The 23,234-nt window shown below is 39.7% G+C and overlaps 1 protein-coding gene across 3 annotated transcripts in view; it reads left to right on the forward strand.

Annotated features, from left to right (window-relative positions):
- The window catches only part of Cdkal1 (CDKAL1 threonylcarbamoyladenosine tRNA methylthiotransferase), a 521,362-nt gene that overhangs the window by 145,571 nt on the left and 352,557 nt on the right, over positions 1–23,234 (forward strand). For all 3 annotated transcript variants that reach the window (XR_013112201.1, XM_034511047.2, XM_076939217.1), the window contains exons 7-8: positions 1,991–2,039; positions 16,225–16,345. Coding sequence is in view for 2 of the 3 variants with exons in the window: in XM_034511047.2 (XP_034366938.1) it covers positions 1,991–2,039; positions 16,225–16,345 (170 nt within the window). In the remaining variant the exon portion in view is untranslated. The remainder of the gene's footprint in view (positions 1–1,990; positions 2,040–16,224; positions 16,346–23,234) is intronic.

Consider the following 23,234-nt stretch of genomic DNA (forward strand, 5'->3'; position numbering starts at 1 on the left):
GCTGGCAAAATGAGCACCATAGACCTAAATGCAACGATGATGTATCCACATACACCTGTCTCTTGGATTTTAACTTGTACATGTGTATAAAAAACTCTGCTGTGGTAAAATGAAAACAGCCGCAGAGAACACATGCATACACTCCAGAATGAATCTTAGGATCTATTTTTCATGAGTTATTTTATTTGTGCAGCAAAAATAGACGGTAAGGCAGGCATGTCAGAGTGTGCTTTTAAATCCAGCACTGGAGGCAGAGGCAGGCAGGTCTCTTTGAGTTTGAGGTTAGTCTTCTCTACAAGTTCAGATCAGCCAGAGCTACTTTCCTGAGGTTAGTGGTATTATGGATTGATTTAGTCACATTTTACTGTGCTTTACATTTCCTGAGCGTTTTGTCTTCTTTTTTTCCCTTTTGTCTTTGTGTGTGTGTGTGTGTGTGTGTGTGTGTGTGACACAGAGAGAGAGAGACAGAAAGAAACAGAGACAGAGAGAGACAGAGAGAGACAGAGAGAGACAGAGAGAGACAGAGAGAAGAGAAGAGAAGAGAAGAGAAGAGAGCGCACAATGATATTGGAGAATTTTTAGATGATCAACTTTGAGCTATTCCAATTAACTTCTCTAACTTCTGAGAACACAATTTTATTTGTTGAACTGCCTTCATTACATTCTAACTTTCTGTATGTCCCTTGGTTTTCCTAGTGTCTTTTCCTGCCTTCATTCAGAAGACTCTTTTGAGTCCCTCACTCCCTTTGATTTCCTTTCTCTATGTTCTTGCTGTACTCTGGGAATTCTTCCCTGGTCACTTGCATGTGGAAAATGACCTTTCCTATTGACCATGGATACCTTGGGTCTGAATATGGTACTCACTACTAGGTATTAACTCACTGAAAGGATTTTAAAAATTGAAATAATGAAGCACAAGATTTCTTCCCATGTATCTCTTTAATATTGGCATATTCTATTGTGTAATCTGCCATTTTATGTCCTATAACTTGAAGCTTTGTAGGAAGACATATTTTGATTAAAATTAAATTTATGATTCATCTTGTGTTGAGTTTATGTGGAAAGCTATTATCTGTCTTTTTCTTGGGAGATAAGAGCAAATGTCTATTCAACCAGTTAAGAGTATGACAATAGATCAAATATATAATTCAACTGATTTTTAGCCTTAGTACACTAGTGAGTTTATTACTTTATTACAGTGGTACTTGACAAAGCAGGGTATCTCCTCACTGAAAATCCAACACCAGTTTGGGGATACCTCACTAAACTACAACTTAAAGTAACCCCATCTCCCCAATTTAACCTTGGGTTAGGAGTCTCATGAATCTTAAAAGTTTGAGCTTTCTCAGTCTTCCTCCTTCTGGGGTAATGGTTCCAGCCCTAGTAACAGTGATGCTAGACGATACACAGCTTATGTCTTACACTGTGCGAGACATCCTTAACTATTTCTCAGGATAGTCCCATAGATTATTTTTGTTTATCTATCTACTTCCTATATATTTATTATCTATTTATCTATCTATCTATCTATCTATCTATCTACCTACCTACCTATCTATCTACCTACCTACCTACCTACCACGTATCATCTATCTGTCATCTGTCTCTCATCTATTATCTATCATTCATCTATTTATTATCTATCACCTATCATCTATTTATCTATCTATCATATATAGTTAATTAGGTAAATGAAGTAAAACATATAAATGGTTCTTTCTGTCTATTTCTATATCATCTATCTAATCTATCTATAGTTTTATGTATGTATATATATATAGTAATTCAAGTAAAACCTATATCACCACTTATATCTTTATCTAATCTATTTTATGTCTATGCATATATATTATTTAATGTAATTTAATTTTAATTTAAATATTACTTATTATGTAATATTAAGTAAATCAAGTAAAACCTACATCAGTGTTCTTTGAAAGTGTACTTTGGCTTCACCAGACATGTTCTGACTTCTCTCTCTCCTTTCCAGGTTCAGCAGATAGATCGTGTGGTAGAAGTTGTGGAGGAAACGATAAAAGGTAATTGTGAAATGTAAGGTGCTCTTTCTGAACTCTAATTTTGGTATACCTTTCAGTTGGCACATATTGAGCATTTTTTTTTTATAAAGGATATCATTGCATGATAAAAATTATGAAGTTTGTCCTTGGACTCACACATTGACTAGGATCTATCTATCTATCTATCTATCTATCTATCTATCTATCTATTCTGATCCCAGTTGAATCAGGGAATTGCTCATAGTTTCTTAAAATTTTTATTTTATTTTTTTTTGTAAAACACTAAAAATGAGCAATGAAGTTATGAAAAAGACACAGAGGGTTTGTGGAGTAAAATAAGGCAATCTTTAATAGTATTAAAATAATTTTAATTCTTAAAAGCCACATGCGATGTGACATTAAGTATATGGCATTCTGGAAGAGGGCAGCTGTAGAAGCAGCAACAGAATATGTGGCTGTCTGTAGTCAGATGTGGAATGTGTCTGTAGGTGATGTGGAATGGCCTCTCACTGATGAGTAGGTTCCCTGGGGAGCCTGTGCTGAGTTTAGTTGTGAGAAACAATAGTAGAGATGAAGTTGATGGAAATTCTCATTGGCTGTTTGGAGGATGAAAAATGTTGAGCTCAAGTGCTAGCAATACCATGAGAGGGTTGGAGACAGAGCCATAGTCCGATAGGTGCACTCAGCAGGGGTGGACACTGGACCCTGTAGAGCTTGAGTGAGTGGCTGTTTGCTTAGTTAAAAGAAATTTGAGATCGAGGCTCTGTCTTCATCTTAATGTGTGAAGACCCATTCTTTACCTTCTGTTTCTGTAGAGAGGAATAATGCACACCACTTCTAACCCTCCACCACCCACCCCACCATAGCACAGCATTGATACATTTGTGATTGCCTTTGGATACATTATTTTTCTGATGCTTAGTGTTCTCAGCTTCAGCTGGAAAGGATTTGCAGGTTTTCCTATAGACTTTTCAGCTACTTTGCTTTTATCTTAATGTCCCAAACAGAACTCTATAACCTCTGCTTGCCTCTTCAGAGGTACTTTCCACATTCATCTGTGTCTGCTCAGGCTGGCATTTATGTGCTAGATTACTTAGTATCCTTGCTCTCTGGTGCCCAGGAGGACCTTCAGTCTGTTGTCCATTAAAACCTGTGTTCTCTGGATCCCAAAAGGATCCTTGCTTTCTAGTGTCTAGTCGAATCCTCAGTCTCTGGAGCCCAGGGGGTACTCACTCTCTGGCATCCGCTAGGCTCCACATTCTTTGGCATCCAGTGATATGTAGCTAACTGGGGGAGGTGGCTCTCTCCTTCCATCATAGGGGTCCTAGGAATTGGACTCAGGATGTCAGATTTGGTGTCAGGTGTATTCACCCACTGGGTCATCTTCCTTCATAAGTTGTGTGTGTGTGTGTTTACACATTTGTTGATGGATAGTATGAATTATGTAACCAGCTATAGGGCCATGAAAACTAATTTTAATGTGGGGGGGGGGAGAGGAACAGACAGACAGATAGACAAACTAGCTTTGTGGGGAGTAAGGGGGGTGGGAGGGTATGGAGAAGAACAAATAGGGACACATATGTATCAAAAAAAATCCCATAATCATAATGAATTTCTTATTTTGTATGGTAACTTAAACACAGATCAGAGTAAATAAATCCTACTGCCTGTTAGAAAAATAGCCCTACCTTTTTCCATTGCTTGAATATTGACTTATCTACTGTCAGGCTGAGCTTACATGCTGACCCCCTTGTAAAACACACTGTCTGCTTATGTGGGAAGATGAGACTGTATGTTTCATTAGTAATCTTAATGACAGGCATGGTGAAATCTGCTACTGTGTATCAGTTTCAGTTCGAATGTCTTTACTGATTATTTATGCTATCTATATGGTATGCTCAGATATGGCAGTTTCTGAGCTCCATGTTCTGATTTCTACAATGTATTGCTTTATATCATATGATAAAGATTGTAAAGTGTCAGTCTCATAACAAATTTGTATTATATAGAAACTTCTTCTTCTTCTTTTTTTTTTTTTTGTTTTGTTTTGTTTTTGTTTTTGTTTTTTCGAGACAGTGTTTCTCTGTGTAGCCTTGGCTGTCCTGGAACTCACTCTGTAGACCAGGCTGGCTTCGAACTCAGAAGTCCGCCTGCCTCTACCTCCCAAGTGCTGGAATTAAAGGCGTGCACCACCACCGCCCGGCTTAGAAACTTCATTTTTTTTTTATTCTCAAAGGACTTGTTTGTAAATTGCAGCAAGTTTTGACTCCATTAACAAACATGTTCACTTAACAAACATAGCTGTAGCATACTTTTTATATACCATGCCTCCCTGAGGATAGAGGGACAATTCAGTCAGCAAAATGCTTCTGTACAAGCCTGGGTGCCTAAGTTGATCCCCAGCACCCAAAGGAAAAATGTTGGCATGGAAGCATGTGCTTGTAAACCAAGCTCAGGGACAGCGGATGGACACATAGATGGATGTCTTGAGATCACTGGTCAGCCAGCCTTGGTGAGTCACTGTTACAAGGTTCAGGCCTATCCATGAACGAGCTTGTTTCCAAAACAAGGAGTGGCATCCGAGCAGCTTCAAACTCTGCTTGCCTTTTGGTTTCCATGTCATACCCAGGATCCTGTCTATGCATGTGTCTCCATACACTGTGTGACCCTGCATACATGAATATGGAGAACATGCATATGTACGTGTGTGTACATGCACACACACACCACACAGAAAGTTTTTTCCCATGTGTTATTTTTACAAAATTAAAAACTGTTAGGCTGGCTGATCATAACCTTGTTAAGCTTGGTGTTGGAGGTTGGCCTTGTTATTCCTCTTCTAGGTTTAGGCACTGAGAGCCGTGGTCATGGTCAGGTGTAATTTACGTTCCTAATATGGATAGCAGCTGGCATTCTCCTAGCTTCCTGCACACATGCTTAGGTTTTTAGGATTCAGTGAAGGTCTTTATCTGCACTTCCTTTCCTTCCTGTCACTGCACGTGAGCGACTTCATAGGCATCACCTTAAATCTATAATACTTTAATTACTTAGGTAACAAATCACTTGCAAAATTGATTTTCATTGTCAGTTTTTATATAAGTGGAAGATTACATTCACTTGTAGTGCATGAAACTTTCCTCACATCATTAGCACTGCAGGTCTTGCTTGGACTGCACTTGCATTAATTACTGTAGCAACTGTAATCAGTAACGTGTCTAGCTCTTCACAGCTAATCTTCTTCATAGACATTAATTCCTTTGCACTCTGCAGGAAGCCTCATTGCACTGCTGCTGCCCTGCTGCTGCATTGGGGCTGCCCTGCTGCTGCACTGGGGCTGCCCTGCTGCTGCACTGAGGCTGCCCTGCTGCTGCGCTGAGGCTGCCTTGGTGCTGCGCTGAGGCTGCCTTGCTGCCGCCCTGCTGCCGCCCTGCTGCTGCACTGCTGCTGTACTGAGGCTGCCCTCCTGCTGCACTGAGGCTGCACTGCTGCTGTACTGATGCTCCACTCCTGTTGCACTGCTGCTGCACTGGGCAGCACCAAGTCTGAAACTTTGCTCTCTCGTTCCAAAGTGCATGTTTCTTCTGTTCTGTGAAGTTGTTTGTAGTGAAGAGAGGAAGGTGAGGACGGAGGACCTGTTGGCTGAATGCCTGTCCCTTCCAGTATAACTTTGCTGCTCACTTTTCCCATTCTCTTCAAATTCTGTCACATGCTTTGTTTTTTCACATTTTTGCTTCTTTTTTCTCTTTGTCTGTGCACATGTTTTTTTTTTTTATTTATTGCTAAGAAATTATTATTGTTATTTTGGCTAGCAGAGAACCTTTTTGGTGTCTGGAAGTTAGTAAAGATTTGTTTCTTTCTTTTTATTTAAATCAGTAAACTGTTTTAATCTTCCTTTGATGTTAAGGTGCTTAAATTAGAGAGTGAGCAAAAAGGTTTCTTCATTGAAAATAGTGATGAAACCTGAGTATCAGCAAGCAGGTAGCGTGGGGTTTCTACAAAGGAAATTCTTTTGTATGTTCATGTGTTAAACTGACTTATAATTTTCCATAAAATGTGCGTTCTGTAGTTTTTATTGTTAGTACTTAGGCCAAGAAAATTGTTGTACATTTTCCTAAGGATATGACCAATCTCGCCGTCCTAAGTACATACTGGAGGCAGGAAACTGTTACTGCCAGAGCCACATGTGCTTAAATGTAGAAACTACAATCCTTAACACTCATCATCATCGTTACAGTTCTGAAAACTAAACACTTAAGAAGACATTTGATTGACTGTTTGATTGTAACCAGTGCCCGACTGCTTTCTCCATTCTTACTTCATAAATGTTATTTAGGGCATTCTTTTTACCAGGCGTGCCTTTTCATCACAGGGTTCCTTCATGGCCAGTCTTAATAAATCTTTTCAGTGAAATGTAGTTGTAGTGATAGGTTTTTTTCCTTGATTGGCTTTAAGGAAAATTAGCAACAAGTTGTAGTTCTAGCAGAGTGTACTATGAAATAGAAGATGTGTTCTGCATATTCAGCGTCCTAGACGACAGGAGGATGACTCTAATGGGTGTCTTTATTACTTTCTGCTGTATTTCCTGAGACAGGGTCTGTCACTGAACCTGGAGCTTGCTGTTGTGGTTTTTGGCTTGGGTGATGATCAGTAAGCCATGGCCATCCTCCTGTCTCTGCCCTTCTCCCAGAGCTGAGGTTAGAGGCTTGGGCTGCCACATCTGGCTTCTTATATGGGTACTGGGGATCCAGACCCAGACTCTCATTCTCATGCAGCAAATTCTCTTACCCACCGAGCCATCTCCCCAGCCCTGTTGGGTTCAGTCTTAAAAGTTAATCTTTGGGGAAGGGGAGATAGATGGGTTGTGTGTTTGGGGGGGGGGGGTGAGGGGAGATGACTGGAAGAGGAGCTATTAGTGGGATGTAAAAGTGAATAAGTAAAAGAAAAATTAAAAGATGAAAACGTTAAAGTTGTCTTACTGGTTCCCAAAGTCACATATTATACTCCTGTCACTTTCTACTAGGAAATGCACACAAGACAGGGACAAAAACACTTATTACTTTGTCATTGGAAATACCACAACCTTACAGCTCTTCAATGAACTTCTAATGGGAAAGTTTGTCCTAGCAAGGCAGGCCATGGTCTGGGAGGCTTCTATTCAGGGTAAGGGATACTACTTGCTCATTCAGGACTATTGATTGTTGATAGTTTGAATGGACATTTGAGTTAGATTACAGACAATTAACATATCACACATATCTCCTATTCTTGTCATAAAAGGCATCTCTGCTTAAGAAGGCATAAGAAGACATACAATTTCATGTGTATTATAATTTACCTGCAGAAGGCATTTCTGTTAGAGCAGGAGGACATGCAGTGTAGGTATACTCTGTCAAAGCAGTCTGTGGTTTAGTCTGACTTAGCTACTGTGAAGTAAGCCTGCACCAGTGTGCGCTGGAGGCAGAGCATCACTGAGAGCCTCCGGTTGTAGCAGTGCTTTCAGTGTCTACACACCAGTTCCCCACTTGATGGTGTAGGGCAAGTGTATTTTTCTGTGCAGCATGAGTTTTGACATAAATTCTTCTTCAGATTTCCAGAGATTTAAACTGTGTTCTCTAATTTTATTGTAGTATCTTACCAGCATCTTATTTTTTCTTTGAGAATATCATACAATTATGCAATGTGTTTTGGTCACAGACTTATCTATCATCCATCCATCTCTTCTCATTTTTATTTTTTAAGCTACCCATTGTGTCTACTAGTGCTGTCTGCATACTCATGAGAATTGGTCGACCCACTGGAGTATGGTCGACCTACCCGGACCACATTTCTTAAAAAAACCTCCCCTTCCCCTAGCAGCCACAGCTACTGTGAGTTCATCAGCCCTGCTATGCCCAGAAGAGACTATTTTGCCTCATTCATCCCTGACCACTTGCTCTTATAGCCATTTACCTTATCTTCCTTGATGGCTTTTGAGCTTTTGGAGGAGAAGCTGTAGTATAGATGTGCCATGTATGACTAAGCACTCCACAGATTCTTGTTCTCTGCATGATCCATTGTGAGTCTTTGTATAAACTGCCATCTCCTGCACTAAGATGCTTCTCTGATTAGCCTTGAAAGCTGCTCTAATGTATAGAGAAACATACCTGTTCAGAGGGCAGTTTGATATATGCAGTAGCAAAATAACAGTGATCGTTTCATTCCCAGTGCCTGTGAATCACCCCCAGCCGTGTATTCTTGGCCAGGCAGACTGTGCCCGAGCTTCCTCCTGTGGAGCATGAAATCCAACCAGAAAGGGGTTGGTTAGCCCCATAACATCTGTGCCATGATGCACCAGTAGGCATATCTTGCTATGCCAGTCACCATTGTAAGTTGTAGCTGCGCTACTGGATAAAACTGTTGCTGCCATGTCTCCCCCAGCAGCTTGATAGCACCTTTTGGTATTATGAAAGCTAGTCATCAGGGAGAAAGCTTTTAGGTCAGTACCACCTTGATTTTTTTCAAATTCTGTGACCAAAGTTTACAGGGTGTTACCAACAGCTTCTAATGGGTAGCCAAGAGTATTGTGTTCTTTATGTTTTGATAAAATCTAGAAATGACTGATCTGAGAGACCACCAGTATGTCTACAGGCACTCTTTTCCAGTGTTGGCTTCTGCTTTGAGTTCTTTCCTTTCAGTATATTAAATTTTTTAATTACATGTATGTGTATAAGTTAGCGTTTGGGTATATACATGATATCCCAGGAAGTCAGAGGCTTTGGATACACTTGGAGCTGGTGTTATAAGCAGTTGTGAGTTGTCTGATGTATGTTTTGGGAACCAGATTCAATCCTCTGCAAGAATGATAAGCACTCTTAACTGCTGAGCCCTCTCACCAGCCCCACCTTAGTATTTCTATAAAGTGCTGCTATCATTAAGTTCTTCTTCTTGAGGAACATGCTGTCTCTTTTAGTGGCTTTATAGCAACATGAGTTGTCTAACCAGTTTTAATAGTACACATTTTTTTCCAGCCTCAACTTGTGAGGAAGCTGCTGCTTCTGATGATTTACTTTATTTTTCATTTCTCAAGATGAAAACTTTTGAAGGAAGGGTCATACTTCTGTTGTGGCTAACTGAACGTGCGTCTTTCCCTGAAAAGTGTTGCAGATGCGCAATTACATTGAGTGGAGTAGAGAACAACTTTGACTACACTGTGCCCTCTGCCCCTGTATCACTTTGGATCGCTTTCCTAGGAAGTTTTCCAGGAGGCTGACCCGGAGCTTAGGATCCAGATCTGCCATTTTAGTGTGTGCTTACTAGGTCTGCATTTGTGCAGAGTTATCAGTCAGCAAGAGATTAAGAAATCAGGAAACAGTGGTCTGGCATGGAAAATAGGTGGGTTGAATGAAGTTTTAAAGGAAATTCGGGCTGTTGACTGTTTTACAAAGCCCTCAGGAAAAAAGAAATGAAAGACAAAAAATATACAAAGGAGTCCCACTTGCCAGATTGTTGATGTTTTTACAACATGTAATGACTTTCCAAGCTAATCTGTGGGAATGAGAAGAGGGAGGAGGTTGGTGTGTAGGGTCACAGTGTAGTTAATAAATACATGTTTTGTGGGTCATCATGTTTCTAACATTCTTTTACTGTATGTGTTGGCTTGTGAATGATCTTTCTGCCTGGCTCACTGGTCAGACACCTGGGTGGCCTTCCTCCTTTCATAAAGACCTTTAGAACTGTTTAGTCAGTTTAGTCAGATTTTGTTCTTGACTAAGTGTTGAAGTAATGAGTATAGTGACTGTTACACAAATCACATACATGGCTTGGCTTTCTTTGACCCAGGTTTAGTGTTATGGAGTGAATTATAAGTAGCTACCTTTTGGGTTCAAAATTCACTAATATGTAGTAATAAAATGGTTTCCTGAAGTTTTTCAGTAGATTAGTTCTAATGTAAAAACCATCATGTAATCAGGGGTTTGAAGATGGTTTATAAATAGCAGCTGAAATCTTTTAGGGTTTATAATTGAATTTAGCTCTTACAATTTGAGTTTTAAGTGATAATTAAAAGTAATAGTTTAGAGAAGTATTTATTAAAGGTGGCTAATCTATTGAGCTATATCTGGCCATTACATAGAGACATGAAGTGGGATTATATTTAAAATGGAAAAGAGAGGACCTGAGAAGTTCACTGCTTTCATGGGTTCCATCATGCATGGGATATCACTTCTCTTTCTTCCTTGTGTTGCAGTCTCTCGGTGCTATTTCATCTTGTTCCTTCTTCATCAGTTTCTCTTCAGTACGAGTGTCAGGACTCAGCTTTGCTGTGCTGAGCATCATTCATTCTGTCTTTTCATTTCTGTAACAAGGAAAATGTACTTTCTATTCCTATTAACCTCTACTGTCTTGGTTTTTATTTCCCTCCTTCTTAGTTCTCATCAGAGAGGTAATAAAATACATGCCAACCTGTCATCTTTTTTTTTTAAATTTCTTTTCTTTCCTGGTAGTATGGGTAACATTCACTTTTTGAGAGAGTCTTATAAAATAGTCTGGGGGTCAGGGGTGGGGGCTTGGGCTGGTGATCCTTCTGCTGAAGCCTCCAAGGTATCTGGGATTACAGGCTCTCACCAGGAGGCTATGCTAGCAGTCATGCATTTGTTATTACAGTGCTAGATACTAGTGGCTTACAAGAAGGGATCAAGCCAAGATAAAGTACATATTCGAGTAGAGTTTTCCCTTCGTAGTCCTTCATATATATATTGAATATATATGTAAATATATTCATTTTTATGATATGTTGCTTAAAGAATCTGCCCATGTCTCATCTCCACTCCCTCAGCATATTTTTCTGTCCCCCTTGTTTCCTCTTAATGTCATACCTTGTTTATGGCATCTCCTTCATGTTTTTCTTTATTTTTTCAAATTTCAATTTTGCTTCAGAAGGCAACAATATTGATAGCTGCACATGAAACAGGAAATAATTTGTAACATGTGTATTCTGACTTTATAGCCTGTGGGTTTGATGAACATTTTGCAATAATTTCCTTTGAAACAAGGCATTAAAGAGAGATAATATATCACAAATAGGAATTTTATCTTGTTAGTCCATTTTAAAGGAAATCACATTGTTTCCTTCCTTTCATCTTTGTCTATATATAACAAACAACTTTTATGCTTTCTATTTTTGTCTTTGGTGCTCTAAACCCAACTAGCCTATTGTTAGATGAGACACTTTTTTAAATGAGTCATTGGATTAGAAAATAACTTTTTGTATCATGGCACGTAGACATGCTTCTTTTCTATTTACATGCAGATAGCGAAGATGAATAATTTATTGAATATTATTAGAGCAGACTGCATATTACAGAGTCCCGGCAGTACATGAAGAAATTTGCCTGGAGCTTATATGAAAATGGCTTTTCTTTTGCATAGTCATTCTTGACCTTTTGAACTTTCTCAAAGAACTGTTGTTTTCTGGCCAATCTCATTCATCTCTTCATTAGTTGGACCTTGATTGACAAGTTCATCTTAGCTTGAACATCTGTAGGATTTAATTAACCAAATACTTGTTAGGCTTTGACTATTCTTAACTGTTAGAACAGACGTTGTCCGAGTAAATGAACATTTCCTATTTAAGTCTTTAGTGCTTCAAGGGCTCTGACTGATGGCTTCCTTGTTTCTGGTCTTGGAAACCTACCTCTTCAGATGTTTAAACAGTCTATCTTTCTGAAATGAAGGGTGATAAAACATATGTGTATCATTGTGTGTGCATTTGAGCTTATGTCAAGAGATTGCTTTGAAAAAGTTACATTTGTTTTACCTTTGGAATGATTATGTGTTTCGACCCACAGAACATCCCCACAAAACAATGATAAAGCTGGACAAATATCCACAGCAAGGCTGCCTTGCTGTGGAAACTCTCCAGAAACTTTTAGCCATGAGTTACAACATTATCATTGTGAACATTACTGAAGTTTAGGTAAGAATAGTTGTGTGTGGCATTTGTGCTTAGGTTTCCATTTGCCTTCTTGATGATGTGGACAGGATTGTTCTACATAGAAAAGCATACTGGGCAACCTGATGTCTCTGTTCCTGTTACAGAGATGGCTCTGTTGCTAACTGTTACTTACAGTGGAGATTTGGATGATCTGTGTGGCTCTGTTGCACTGATGCTATAGGCTAATTTGATACAATCAGGGTCTACCATTGAGTGCACTAGCCCTGGCTTAAACAAGAGTTCCAGTTTCTGAGACAGTGGTGGGAACCTAGAAAAACTCCCCAGATCCTTTGAGTTGGCTAGAAGGTGTGCATACACACTGAAGAGATGGGAGAGGGCCTAACATACCTACTAGTATCTGCTTGTACATGAACTGAGAGAAAGCCAGAATGGACCAATGGGAGCCCAGGTTACAGGAAGTGCAGGGCTCCCATGGAAATGGTCCATACTCTTTTCTCCTTGGTCCATAAGTTGAAAGATCAGTAGATACTAGAACTGTGATTTGCTCTTTACCTTTGGGTAAATGAGTAATCAATTTTGAACAGCAGGAAAATTTGCCTATACCAAGTTGATCCCTATAAAGCCGTGCTTGAAAGAAAAACAAAACAAGCAGCCCCAAGAAGAAGAAAAGGGGGTGGGGGGGAGAAGAAGAAAGAAAGGAAGGAAGGAAGGAAGGAAAGAAGGAAGGAAGAATAGCAGCGATATTAAGAGCTATTCATTGTAGAGAGGGTTGGTTTCATAGATTTAGTTTGAAAGTCATTACATAAAAGTCGTATTTGCGGGGAATCTAAATTTTTATTTGCTACAATAAATTGTATAAAATGCCCCTTATTTCACATTATATAATTATAGGTGCCAAAATACCAAGTATAACCCAATTCACCCCCAAAATTGTTAAATACTGATTTTCCTTAAACACATGGGAATTAAAAGACAAGGATTTCAAAGAACCAAATGGAGCCATGTTAAGAAATATCAAGAAAAAAAAGTGACAATGACTTGAATTCATATTAGAGGATAAAGTTGTGCAAACAAAGAATAGTATTGTCTGCAAGGAAATGAGCATTATCTGAGAGAGGTGCTCATTGGAATGGCTCAAGTCTGGATTTTTCATGGAAAATGGGAGAAATCAGTAAGTTTTATGATAGATTTAGAGGACTGAGTCTATCTGAAGAACAGAGATAGAATGAACAACATTGTGAATGTTGATCTATGGTTATTGACTGGACAAAGGGCACTCAGCTAGTAAAACACTGTTCCTTTTCTGTGCTTGGGATGCTCTGAGTCCATCTTTCCTGCTGTGTGGGGTAGCCCATTTGGTTTTGGTTTTGATTGAAATGGATACAATGGTCATGTTCATTTGTGAGGATGCTTCAGAAATGATTGGCATGTGACATGGGGGATTAAGTTCTAGTATCCACTCTATATTATGGGTATCCTCTAGTTAGCTGGAAACCTGAATTAAACAAAAAAGGTAAAGAAATTCCAATGTTTCTCTGTTTCTAAGATCCGAGACTTATTTTTTGTAGGTGGAGGGAGAGAAGTGAGTACCTGGGGAAGAGATAGAGGCATACAAGTAGACATGCACAAGAGATAGAAGCACACAAGTAGATCTGTACACAGGAGACAGACAGGAGCAGAGCCATGTGGGCTGAGAAAAGGGGTAGGGTTTCAGATAGACAGGGAAAGGAGGAAGATGCTGAGAAAAGAGTGAGTCACAAGAGCAGAGAGAGAGTAATCTGAGATTTATTTATCTCCAGTTCTTAGGCAAGAACTGGAGTTCTTGACCAAGTCCAGATTTTAGGAAAGAATACCTTTGTACCCCTGAGAAAGACAAAGGGATTCTAGGAATAAGACCTAAATGTAAGCCATGAAAGAAATAGTATAATGCCTTTGAACTCCTAGCACTCCTATCATCTGCTTCCTGGGTCTTGGTATTCGATTTCAGCCTGATAATTATATCATCACTTTTCTTAACTCTGACATCTTTTGCTTTGTCTGAACTATACTGTTGACTTCCCATGGGACTGTTCAGCCTCTATAATCAAGTGATTCTGTTTCCTTAAAGTTCTGTGTCTCTGTAGAATCCTGACTAACACAGCTTTAAGTACTTGTTGGACACATATCTGTCATATACTAACAAATGCATGGTGGGAGTTGCAGAAGAATGGATAGAAAAAATGACACAAAAATGTTGAAAAAAAATCCTAGATGAAAATCATTTTTATAAATCCAAAAGATGTTAGTCCCATTTAGGCTACTACAAAAATCTACACCTCAGCCCCAACAAACTGAGGAAAACAAAATGATGTCTGGGAAAGCCTAAGGGATCAGTGAGATTAATAGCTGACATCTGATCATGAACACCACAAATAACTGATATCTATTGTACAGACAGCAGCAGTTTTATATCCAGAACAACTATCCTGTACAAAAGAAGCAAAAATAAAAATGTTCTCAGATAAGCGGAATGTTGCTTTGTTGCTAAGTGAGCTAGTTTTTAAAAAACACTAAGATGTCAAGACGAAAAGTAGCACCTGTGATAAACTGAATTCTAAGGAGCAACAGAAAGTGTCAGAAATAGCATTTTGGTAGATAAATACAAACTATGCTGTAAATATGTATTTTCTTTTAAAAGGATAATTAGAGCACTGCTCTTTTGGCTTTGCATAACTTTTTATGTTAGTATGTGTTTCGAGATTTGCATGTGGATGAATAAGACAAAGAAATGGCACAGTGACCACTGAGTATAATGCGGGATGGTGAACATAGGCCCTTACTACACGAAGAGTAGCAGAGTACACCCTTGACCCAAATGTAAGACATAGAATGATAGAATAGTCAGGAAAAGGAAAGAATACCTTTGTACTCCTGGGAAAGACAAAGGGATCCTAGAAATAACACCAAAACCATAAGCAATGAAGGAAATAGTGTTTAATTTCAAGTTGATTAAACTGACAAACATTTTTCTCCAAATGATACCAACCTGCAAGTTAAAATATAATATACAAAATGGGAAAAATATTCAATAATCTCATGTATAATAAAATTGGGAATATAAAATGGTTACATCTTAGGTAAAATATGAATTTATGAAACAATTCAATAATTTCTATGTTAGGTTCTAAGAGAAGTGCAGACATGGGTACACAAATGTGCAGCTCTTAGAAGTGTTCTTATCCTAGTTGTTGTTTGGAAATAAGGCAGATGGCCATCTCCTGGCCAATGGACTGACAGTATATGCTGCTTATGGCATAGGGGCAGAGATGGGCTGAGCTAAACCCAAAGGAGTAGTTTACAGTAGAGATGGAAAGGCTCCCAAACTTGGCTATTGTTAAGATTGTAAAAGTGTAGATGTTTATTTGAAATCATTCAGTTTTATCTTTTGTGTGCTGTAGAATAGTCAATGGTAAAATTACAAATAACAGTATATCACTATAGAAATTTACTTAAAAATCGTTGCTGTGTATAGCCAAGATGAATGGTTTTTATGGGCTGTATTGCATGGTGTAGTCATAAACACAGCAAGTCTGGGTACAAAGAGTAAACCCTACATGGTAAAATTGTCTCTAGAATCAAAGGGATGTGCAGGTTCTTTGCTCTGCTCTGTGTTTTCCTCATGTCTCAAATACTTCAAAGTTTTTAACGCTGACAACATGTAGATCCTAGAAGTCATCTACTGCATTTTGTACAAGTAAACTTGAAAAGTTTTATTTGAAAATACCTACTCCTAGGTTTTACAGATATATTTCACAGACACACACACACACACACACACACACACACACACACACACATGACATGAAAGTGTGATATTCAGGCTGAGAGGGAAAGAGTCGGAGCAGGTGACTGTTAGAAAATATCAGTTCAGACTGTTTTAACCATCCATATGTCTTAATTTTGTCAGAAAACAGCAGGTAGTCCTAATGCCCTTGTAAGCCCTCTCTGTTGCATTGTGGCATGTGATCAGTATAGATAGTGTTCACTTGTGCGATTATTTTTAAGTATACTGAGCCTTTCACAAATGTGGACATACTGTGAACAAAACATTGAAAGGTATAGTCCGTCCATAAAAGAGATTCTTTTGTGTGTGTGTTCAAATGATCACATCTTCTATAGAATGCTTTTCTCCTTGGAGAAAAACATCAAATGCGATCATGAACATATTTATTGAAAACAGTATATCACAGTGGATTTGTGTGGCATGCTCATGTTTGTCTTGTGCTTGATTCAAAGGTCACTCAGTGAGGCTCCTGGGCCAGAAGAAAGACAACGGGAAGCGGTTGGGTGGAGCGAGATTGGATTTGCCGAAGATTAGAAAGAATCCACTGATAGAAATCATTTCCATCAACACAGGGTGAGCATCTCTCAGAGTGGTTCATGACATAGTGGACTCCCATGAGTTTAGCCTTTATGCTCTTGCACACATGATGCCAGGTGATTGAAATGTTTTTGTTGGGAAGAAAATCACAAATAGCGCTAATGCTTGTGAGTATAGTTTCTTTAAGATGTGTCCTGTCTTTAAATTACATGTATGCTTGAGTCAAAATTTCATATCTTTGATATTGCTTTTCTCGTTTTGGCCAGTACACATGGATTTTATTTCCCAGGTATATACTTTGTTAAAAATCTTTTTAAAAGTTCTTAAATATAATAAAACAGTCTCATGCTCATACCTGCAGTCCAAGACTAAGTCAGTAGGGTCTAGATTGTAAATTCTGTCTGTGCCATATAGGAAGCTCAGGCCAATGTGAGGGAGATCCAGCCTCAGTCCCTCACCATCCTTCCTCAAGCAAAAACAAAAGCATGGAAGAGTTTCAGGAATGGCGGACTCCGCATCCCTGACTGCCTTTACCATGAGATTCTGGGAGAGATTGCTTCAAATACTAACCATAGTTGATCAATAGCTGTCCTTTAGAACAGTTCTTCAAACAACCCATGCATGAATATTAAAGGCACCTACAGTTGCCTCTTGGTCTGAGGCCCTCTCAAACCATGTCCCTTGTCTCTACTACTTCTGCTTTCTTTGCTCACAGTTCTTGGGCTTGGGTTCTTTCAGTTAGGCACCATATTAAATCTTTAGTCTTCCTGGGAAGACTGTGGGCTTATTTTTCTCAGCCCCAAGAGTCCCTCTCCACCCCAGGTTTTACTGTCAGCTGCTATTTTCTTCCTGCCCTCCCCATTGGAGGTCTTCCTTTGTTCTTCTTTAAGCTAGCTCCAGGTACCTGCATTCCTGCTGCATGCTTGTCCACCCCATCACTGGTCAGCACCTTTTCAGTCTTCCCTGTGCCTGTTTCACCCTTCGCACTGCTGCTGTAGACCACAGACGGTAGAAGAGGCTTTTTGGGTTTCATTAACATCCCTCTGGCTGGCAGTTAACCAACTAGGGAGTGTTTTGTGGAATAAATTTTTGGCTTTCAGCATTGAAGGTGCAGAACCCCAAGTAAAGCAGCCTTTGGCAGCGGTGACTGCCTGAGCCTGTTATCACTACAAGGCTCTTTGCTTCCTTCATCTCAGCGATTGCTTTTTCCTCAGATGCAGAATGCCGCCACTCTTGCAATTTCCTCCCCCTCTTCTTCTTCTTCTTCCTCCTCCTCCCCCTCCTCTTTCTGTGTCTGTCTGTCTGTCTGTCTGTCTGCCTGCCTGCCTGCCTGCCTGCCTGTCTGCCTGCCTGTCTGTGTTTGTGTGAGCACACACACATGGCTATATAGGTCAGAGATTAGTGCCTGGTATCTGGATCATTTGCTCTTTACCTTATTTTTTGAGATAGAGTCTGTCATGGCACTTGGGGCTCAGCATTTCAGTTCTACTGACTGGCTGGTGAGTAAGGTCAGAGATCCTCCTGTCTCTGTTATTTCAAAGCTGGGGTCATAAGAGTATACCTTCAGTTTTTCTATAGGAGTTGATCATCAGACATGGATCCTTACACTCACATGTCAAATTCTTTACCTAGTGAACTATCTCCCCAGCCCCTGAATATTTTATTTTAAAGTCATTGCAATTTTGCCATCTATTAGTTATTCTAAAACTGTTAAGTATTGTATTATAATTTTGTTTCAGCTGACATAACTAGCATCTTTTTAAAGTTTCTCTCCTGTGTGATCTGAACTTTTCTCCTATAGACTTAGTTGTTGTGTGATGGGACTGTAATGAATACTGAAGCTCAGCGGGCATTTGCAGTAACTCACAGTCTTGTCTCCTACATCAGTGAATATAGAGTTGACCCTTGGAAGTCAGTAAGCAAGTACATTTTGATGTTAAGTCATTTCATAGTATCTAAAATCGCAGTAGGCCTTGTGAGATGTGACTCACCATCACTTTGCTGAGCCGGTTGCTGTCTTATCGCTTCTCTCACTTGGAAGCCGCCCCACAAGTGTCATTCCATACTATCATCTTGTAACACCTTTGCCTGGATTTCAGTTTTTAACCCTTATTGCCAGTGGAGCAAATTGCTTTTTTTTTTTTTTTTTTTTAAACTTACTTATGGAAATGTTTGTAACTGACCTAGTGACTGAGCTTATCCTGTTGTACATGGCTGTCTAGAAAGCCAGCCTACAAGTGGGGCTTTGCCTGCCCTATGTACAGAGGATGGGTGGGGAAGAGTGAGTTATTTAATTTTAAATGTTATAATAAAGCCAGTGTAGTTGAGACCAAGGAAATGAGAACACAAACTCGATGTCTGGTGCCAGGACTGTTGGACCTCACACCCTGCCTCTGGGTCACCGGGAAGTGACGTAAAGGACGCTGTGTGATCGAGTTCTGGACACTCTTCTGGGATGCGTATCCCTGGACTGTGTATGCTGCACATCTAGTGGGTGGACGCTGACCTGCGAGTTCTCAGTGCTCCTGCATCCTATGGAGTCAGAAGGTCTGACTGTACTTGAGGTTTTCCTGCATTTCTGCTTTTTGAAAATAGAGGTTTGGGCTGAGAGATCTAAAAGCGTGTGCCTGAGTGGGAGGCCAAGTTGGTTCTCTTCAAAGCTGAAAAACAGCTGGAATGTTCAACTTGGTGTCTGGGGAGGATTTTGTGAGCTTCGTGGAGAGGTGCCTCTTCAGCCTGACTCTGTCAGTGTAGGCTGACTTACCTGAAAAAAACCACACCCTGTAGCAGGCTCCAAAATCGCCATCTCAAGCAGGTGTGCAAGCGAACTTTCAATAACTGTTTTCTGCTCGACAGACATGTGAGCAGCTACCCAGAAGTCTCAAGCCAAAAGGGGAGCCTTGCTCCTCTGCAGGTGCCTTACCAACGTGTGCTCTTCTCTTTTCCCATGTCAAAGATTTTGGACAGGATCTTGTACTTGAAAAATGCTATAAATGAGTTGCTAAGAAATAAATTCTGACCTGTGTGGGGGTGGGGGAAACTTACTTGAAAATACTTTTAAATGGTTATGCTTATAATAATCATTCTCCTTATCAAAGTCCAAAACATTCAGCATTTTGTTGCAAATTAAATGTGGTATTAGACCATTCATATAAACGATTCATTTAGGAAGACAGCCCCATTTGGTTCATGATGTGGTGGTTTGCTAGGTTGCCATTTGAATATATACAGTTGTTTCTCTGTTAATGTTAACTTAAAAATTTCAAAACAGGGCTTGTGACATGGCTCAGCAGTTACAAGTTTTCTTCCTAGAACCTGTGTTAGGTGGCTTACACACTTCTATAAATCCAGTTCCAGTATCCGAACCTCCATTCTCCAAGGGCACCTGTACTTATGCCTACACAGATGCACATATGTGTCCGCAATTTAGGAGGATATCAGTGGAGTGTATTAGTTACTTTTTGTCAAGTAACAAGTTAAACATTTGAGGTAAAGTTGAGTTTTTTATAAACTAGGGGGTTATTAACTTGATAATACTATGTACATAATAGCCAAAGTGTTTTAATATTTTCATACATAAAGATCTAGAAAGAATCTTTTATCTAAAATATTTTTTACAATTTCTTTTGTAAGTTTATCTTCAGGGGTTTGTTTCTGTTTATTGTATTAACTGTGTGAGTTTCAGGCCAAGAGATTTTATATGTGTATAAATGTGTGTGTGTGTGTGTGTGTGTGTGTGTGTGTGTGTGTGTATGTATATCCACCAACACAACGAAGCACAATCATATCTGCCTTTTATTTCTCATCTCTCACTCTTTCTACTTTACAACATGATTCCTTCCTCACTTCCAATCCTCATTTGTTTTGATAACCTACCAAGTCCAGTCATTATTGTCCCTATGTGTAAGGATGTGGGGGCATCCACTAAAGCATGTGCTATCTCGCAGTGGTTACACATCCTAAAAAGAATGATTCTTCCTGTCCCAGCAGCTATCAACTGTGATTAGCTCCTTGGTAAGTGATGTGATCTGGAGAGCACTCACCCAATCCATACAGATATTTGGTTAGATCTTGACCAGATGACTATAGCTGGCATGAACTCACGGGCATAATAGCCTGATCAAGCCTGGAAATTAACATTTTACAGTACATTCCCCAATCAGTCTTGCTCTCACATTATTTCTGCCTCTTTATTTGTTATGCTTCCGGAGTTTTGGGCATGAGACATAGTTGTGGTGCTGAGGGTGGAGTGGAAATGATGTCCCAATTAGGGTTGAATACTCAGTCTCTTTGTTTTTTGAACAGTTATGCATCTCAGCATTACCTGCTGCCCATTGGGTAGGCGATTAGCGGAAGCATCTCTGACCAAAGTAGAGAGTAGGCAAGATCTATTGGCATAAAGACTCGTATGTAGAAAGTAATTTGACAACATTACCATTTATCAAAATATTATTAGTAGATTCTACACTAGGACTTTATGACCTCCCCAGCAATAAGTTTTGACCACGATTTCAGTACCTGGCATAAAATTACGTCCTTGTAGCAGACTTTATCCCCAATCAGAATGCAGTTAGTTACCCAAGAAGAGTCATGTCACTGGTGCACCAGCAAGGGAACCTTGTCTGGCAGTTCAGTAATATAGCATGAGGAGTCTAGCTCTAAGTGAGAAAACTGATGTTCTTTTATTTCCCCAGAAGCCTGCAGAACATCTTGCACTGACAGACTGTTAGCAAGGAGAGAATTTTGTGTTCAGTTTCAGTTTGATTTCTGTATTTCTTACAGTCAAATTGTGTGGTTATGTCATTATTTATAGGGTTTTTTCATGTGCCCATGGTGGGTATCTAGGGCAATGGCAATTGGCTGTGTTGATTTAGAGACCTCTGGGCCAGTAATTCATAGGGATGTGTCCCATGTCTGGCCCTGTGATTTTCATTAAATAACCTAATTTCTCTGTGTAAGGCAGTGCTATTTGAATGCTTTTATTGTATTTTTATTGTATTTTATTTTAAAAATATTCCTGTTTTTTTTTTTTTTTTAAAGTGAACTATTTGAGATTAGAAGTCACTTATTCCAATATGGCTAGTATTTGTAGACTGTCTTTCATGTGTCTAAGTTTCTGTATAGAGTACCTCAATATGAATAGGCCCATTCTTGTGTAGTAGGGTAATAAGACAGTACCATGGACACTACCCAGAAATTGCAGTAAGTATTAAGCTAATAATCATTACTAATGCAGATTCGGTGTGCCTTATATGCTAGACATGGGTTATGAAGTCTATATTATTTCCATCATTTATGTTCACAATAGCCTTAAGGTATTTTTTGTACCGATGACAAAGCTAAGAAAATTAGGTCAATTGATTTCATAGAGTTGTCTCCATAGGATGGGACTGGGGTGTGGCCTTGCCCTTAACTCTTCCCAGATGCATTTGTGGATTCAGAGAAATAAGGTTTCATGTCTAATATGGCCATCTGAGATTTCTTTAATCAGACTGGAATAATGAGAAAGGTTTCAGGGGAGAACAAATTTGGACAACTGCATACAAAGATGTATTTGGTTTCACTTGCTGAGCACAAATCTGGCTGCTTAAAGCCTTGTGAACCTATTATTTCATGCTTCTGGAGGGAGGACTTAGTAAGTCAGGCAGTGCTAGCTGGGTGGTTCTAGAGCCTTCAGGTGCTTGGCCACCATGGCCTTTCAGCCTTTGGAGACCCTTCCTGTTCTTATCCTGTGGTTTCCTTGACAACATTCTCTTCTGTGTGTGTCTTCTCTTATCTCCTTCTAACTCTTCGTACTTTTAAGTGGTGACTCTTGGCCCACTAGGGTATTCTAGGACAGTTTGTATTTTAATGTCAGTTCATTGTCCACTTTAATTTCACTGCAATTTAAATCTCATCTGCCTTGCTGTGTTCTATAGGTTAACATGCATATCGGTTGGAGAGACATTTCTGCTCGGTACAGGAAGCATGAAGAGCAGGTATAGGAAGACAGAAAAGATGAAATTTCAAGGGCAGCAGGCAAGTTGTCTGTGACTTGCTCAAGTGTCCAGTTGTCTAGAGAGTCTAGCATACTTCAGAAGGATGAGGTGGATGGTCTTAGGTGTGAAGAGTCTGATTGCCCAGGGGGGAAATGCAAGTCACTTCACTTGCTAGAGTCTTGCCTGAGGGAAACTGCTGAAGTATGGAGCAGCTCTGAGGCAAACACTGAGTTATTTTCTGCCAGCAGTTTGTAATGTGGATTAGTATGGGAGGGTGGAGAGATGCAGGAATAATGCTTAAAAGGAAGGTTGGCAAAGCAGATACTGGAGCCCACCTATAATCCCAGATGTGGGAGGCTGTCGTAGGGTGATTACAATGAGTTCAAGGCAAACAGGGTTCTAGAGTAAGACTGGGGGTGGGGCACTGGAATTTGGGGATGTAACTCAGTTGGTGGACTGCTTTCCTACTATGCCTGGGGCCCTCCTAGTGCTTCTGTGTGCATTCACACAGAGCTCATAGACATATATGAACCATTTCCATACTCTGTGAAAATGAGAGACCTCTTTAGAAATCAGTAAGGTTTGCTATGGGAGAGTATTCATCTGTGTAGTAAGAGGCAGTCTATAGGGAATAGAAGATCTCCCTGTCTTTCTCTTCCTTTCTTGCTCTTGTTCTTGCCTTTGTTCCTTTGAATCTGAGCTTGTTTAGAAGCAGAGGTTCAGGTTTTCAAGATGATGGCATGGCAGGTGTATTTGGTATCATGAGCATTAATGGACAGTCAGCCCTGGTAAGGAAGGACACTTGTGTTTTCCAGAAACAAGAGGTAAGAAGGATGAAGCCTCTGAAATCCCAGTTGTTTTTTTCTATCAGTTTCTTTGCTGCCTTGGATCAGAGAAGGCAGGTGTGGTGCTTCATGTAATCAGGGCAAGTGAAGGACAGAATATGC

This window comes from Arvicanthis niloticus, chromosome 8 (genome assembly GCF_011762505.2).
Source record: "Arvicanthis niloticus isolate mArvNil1 chromosome 8, mArvNil1.pat.X, whole genome shotgun sequence".
Taxonomy (NCBI): Eukaryota; Metazoa; Chordata; class Mammalia; order Rodentia; family Muridae; genus Arvicanthis; species Arvicanthis niloticus.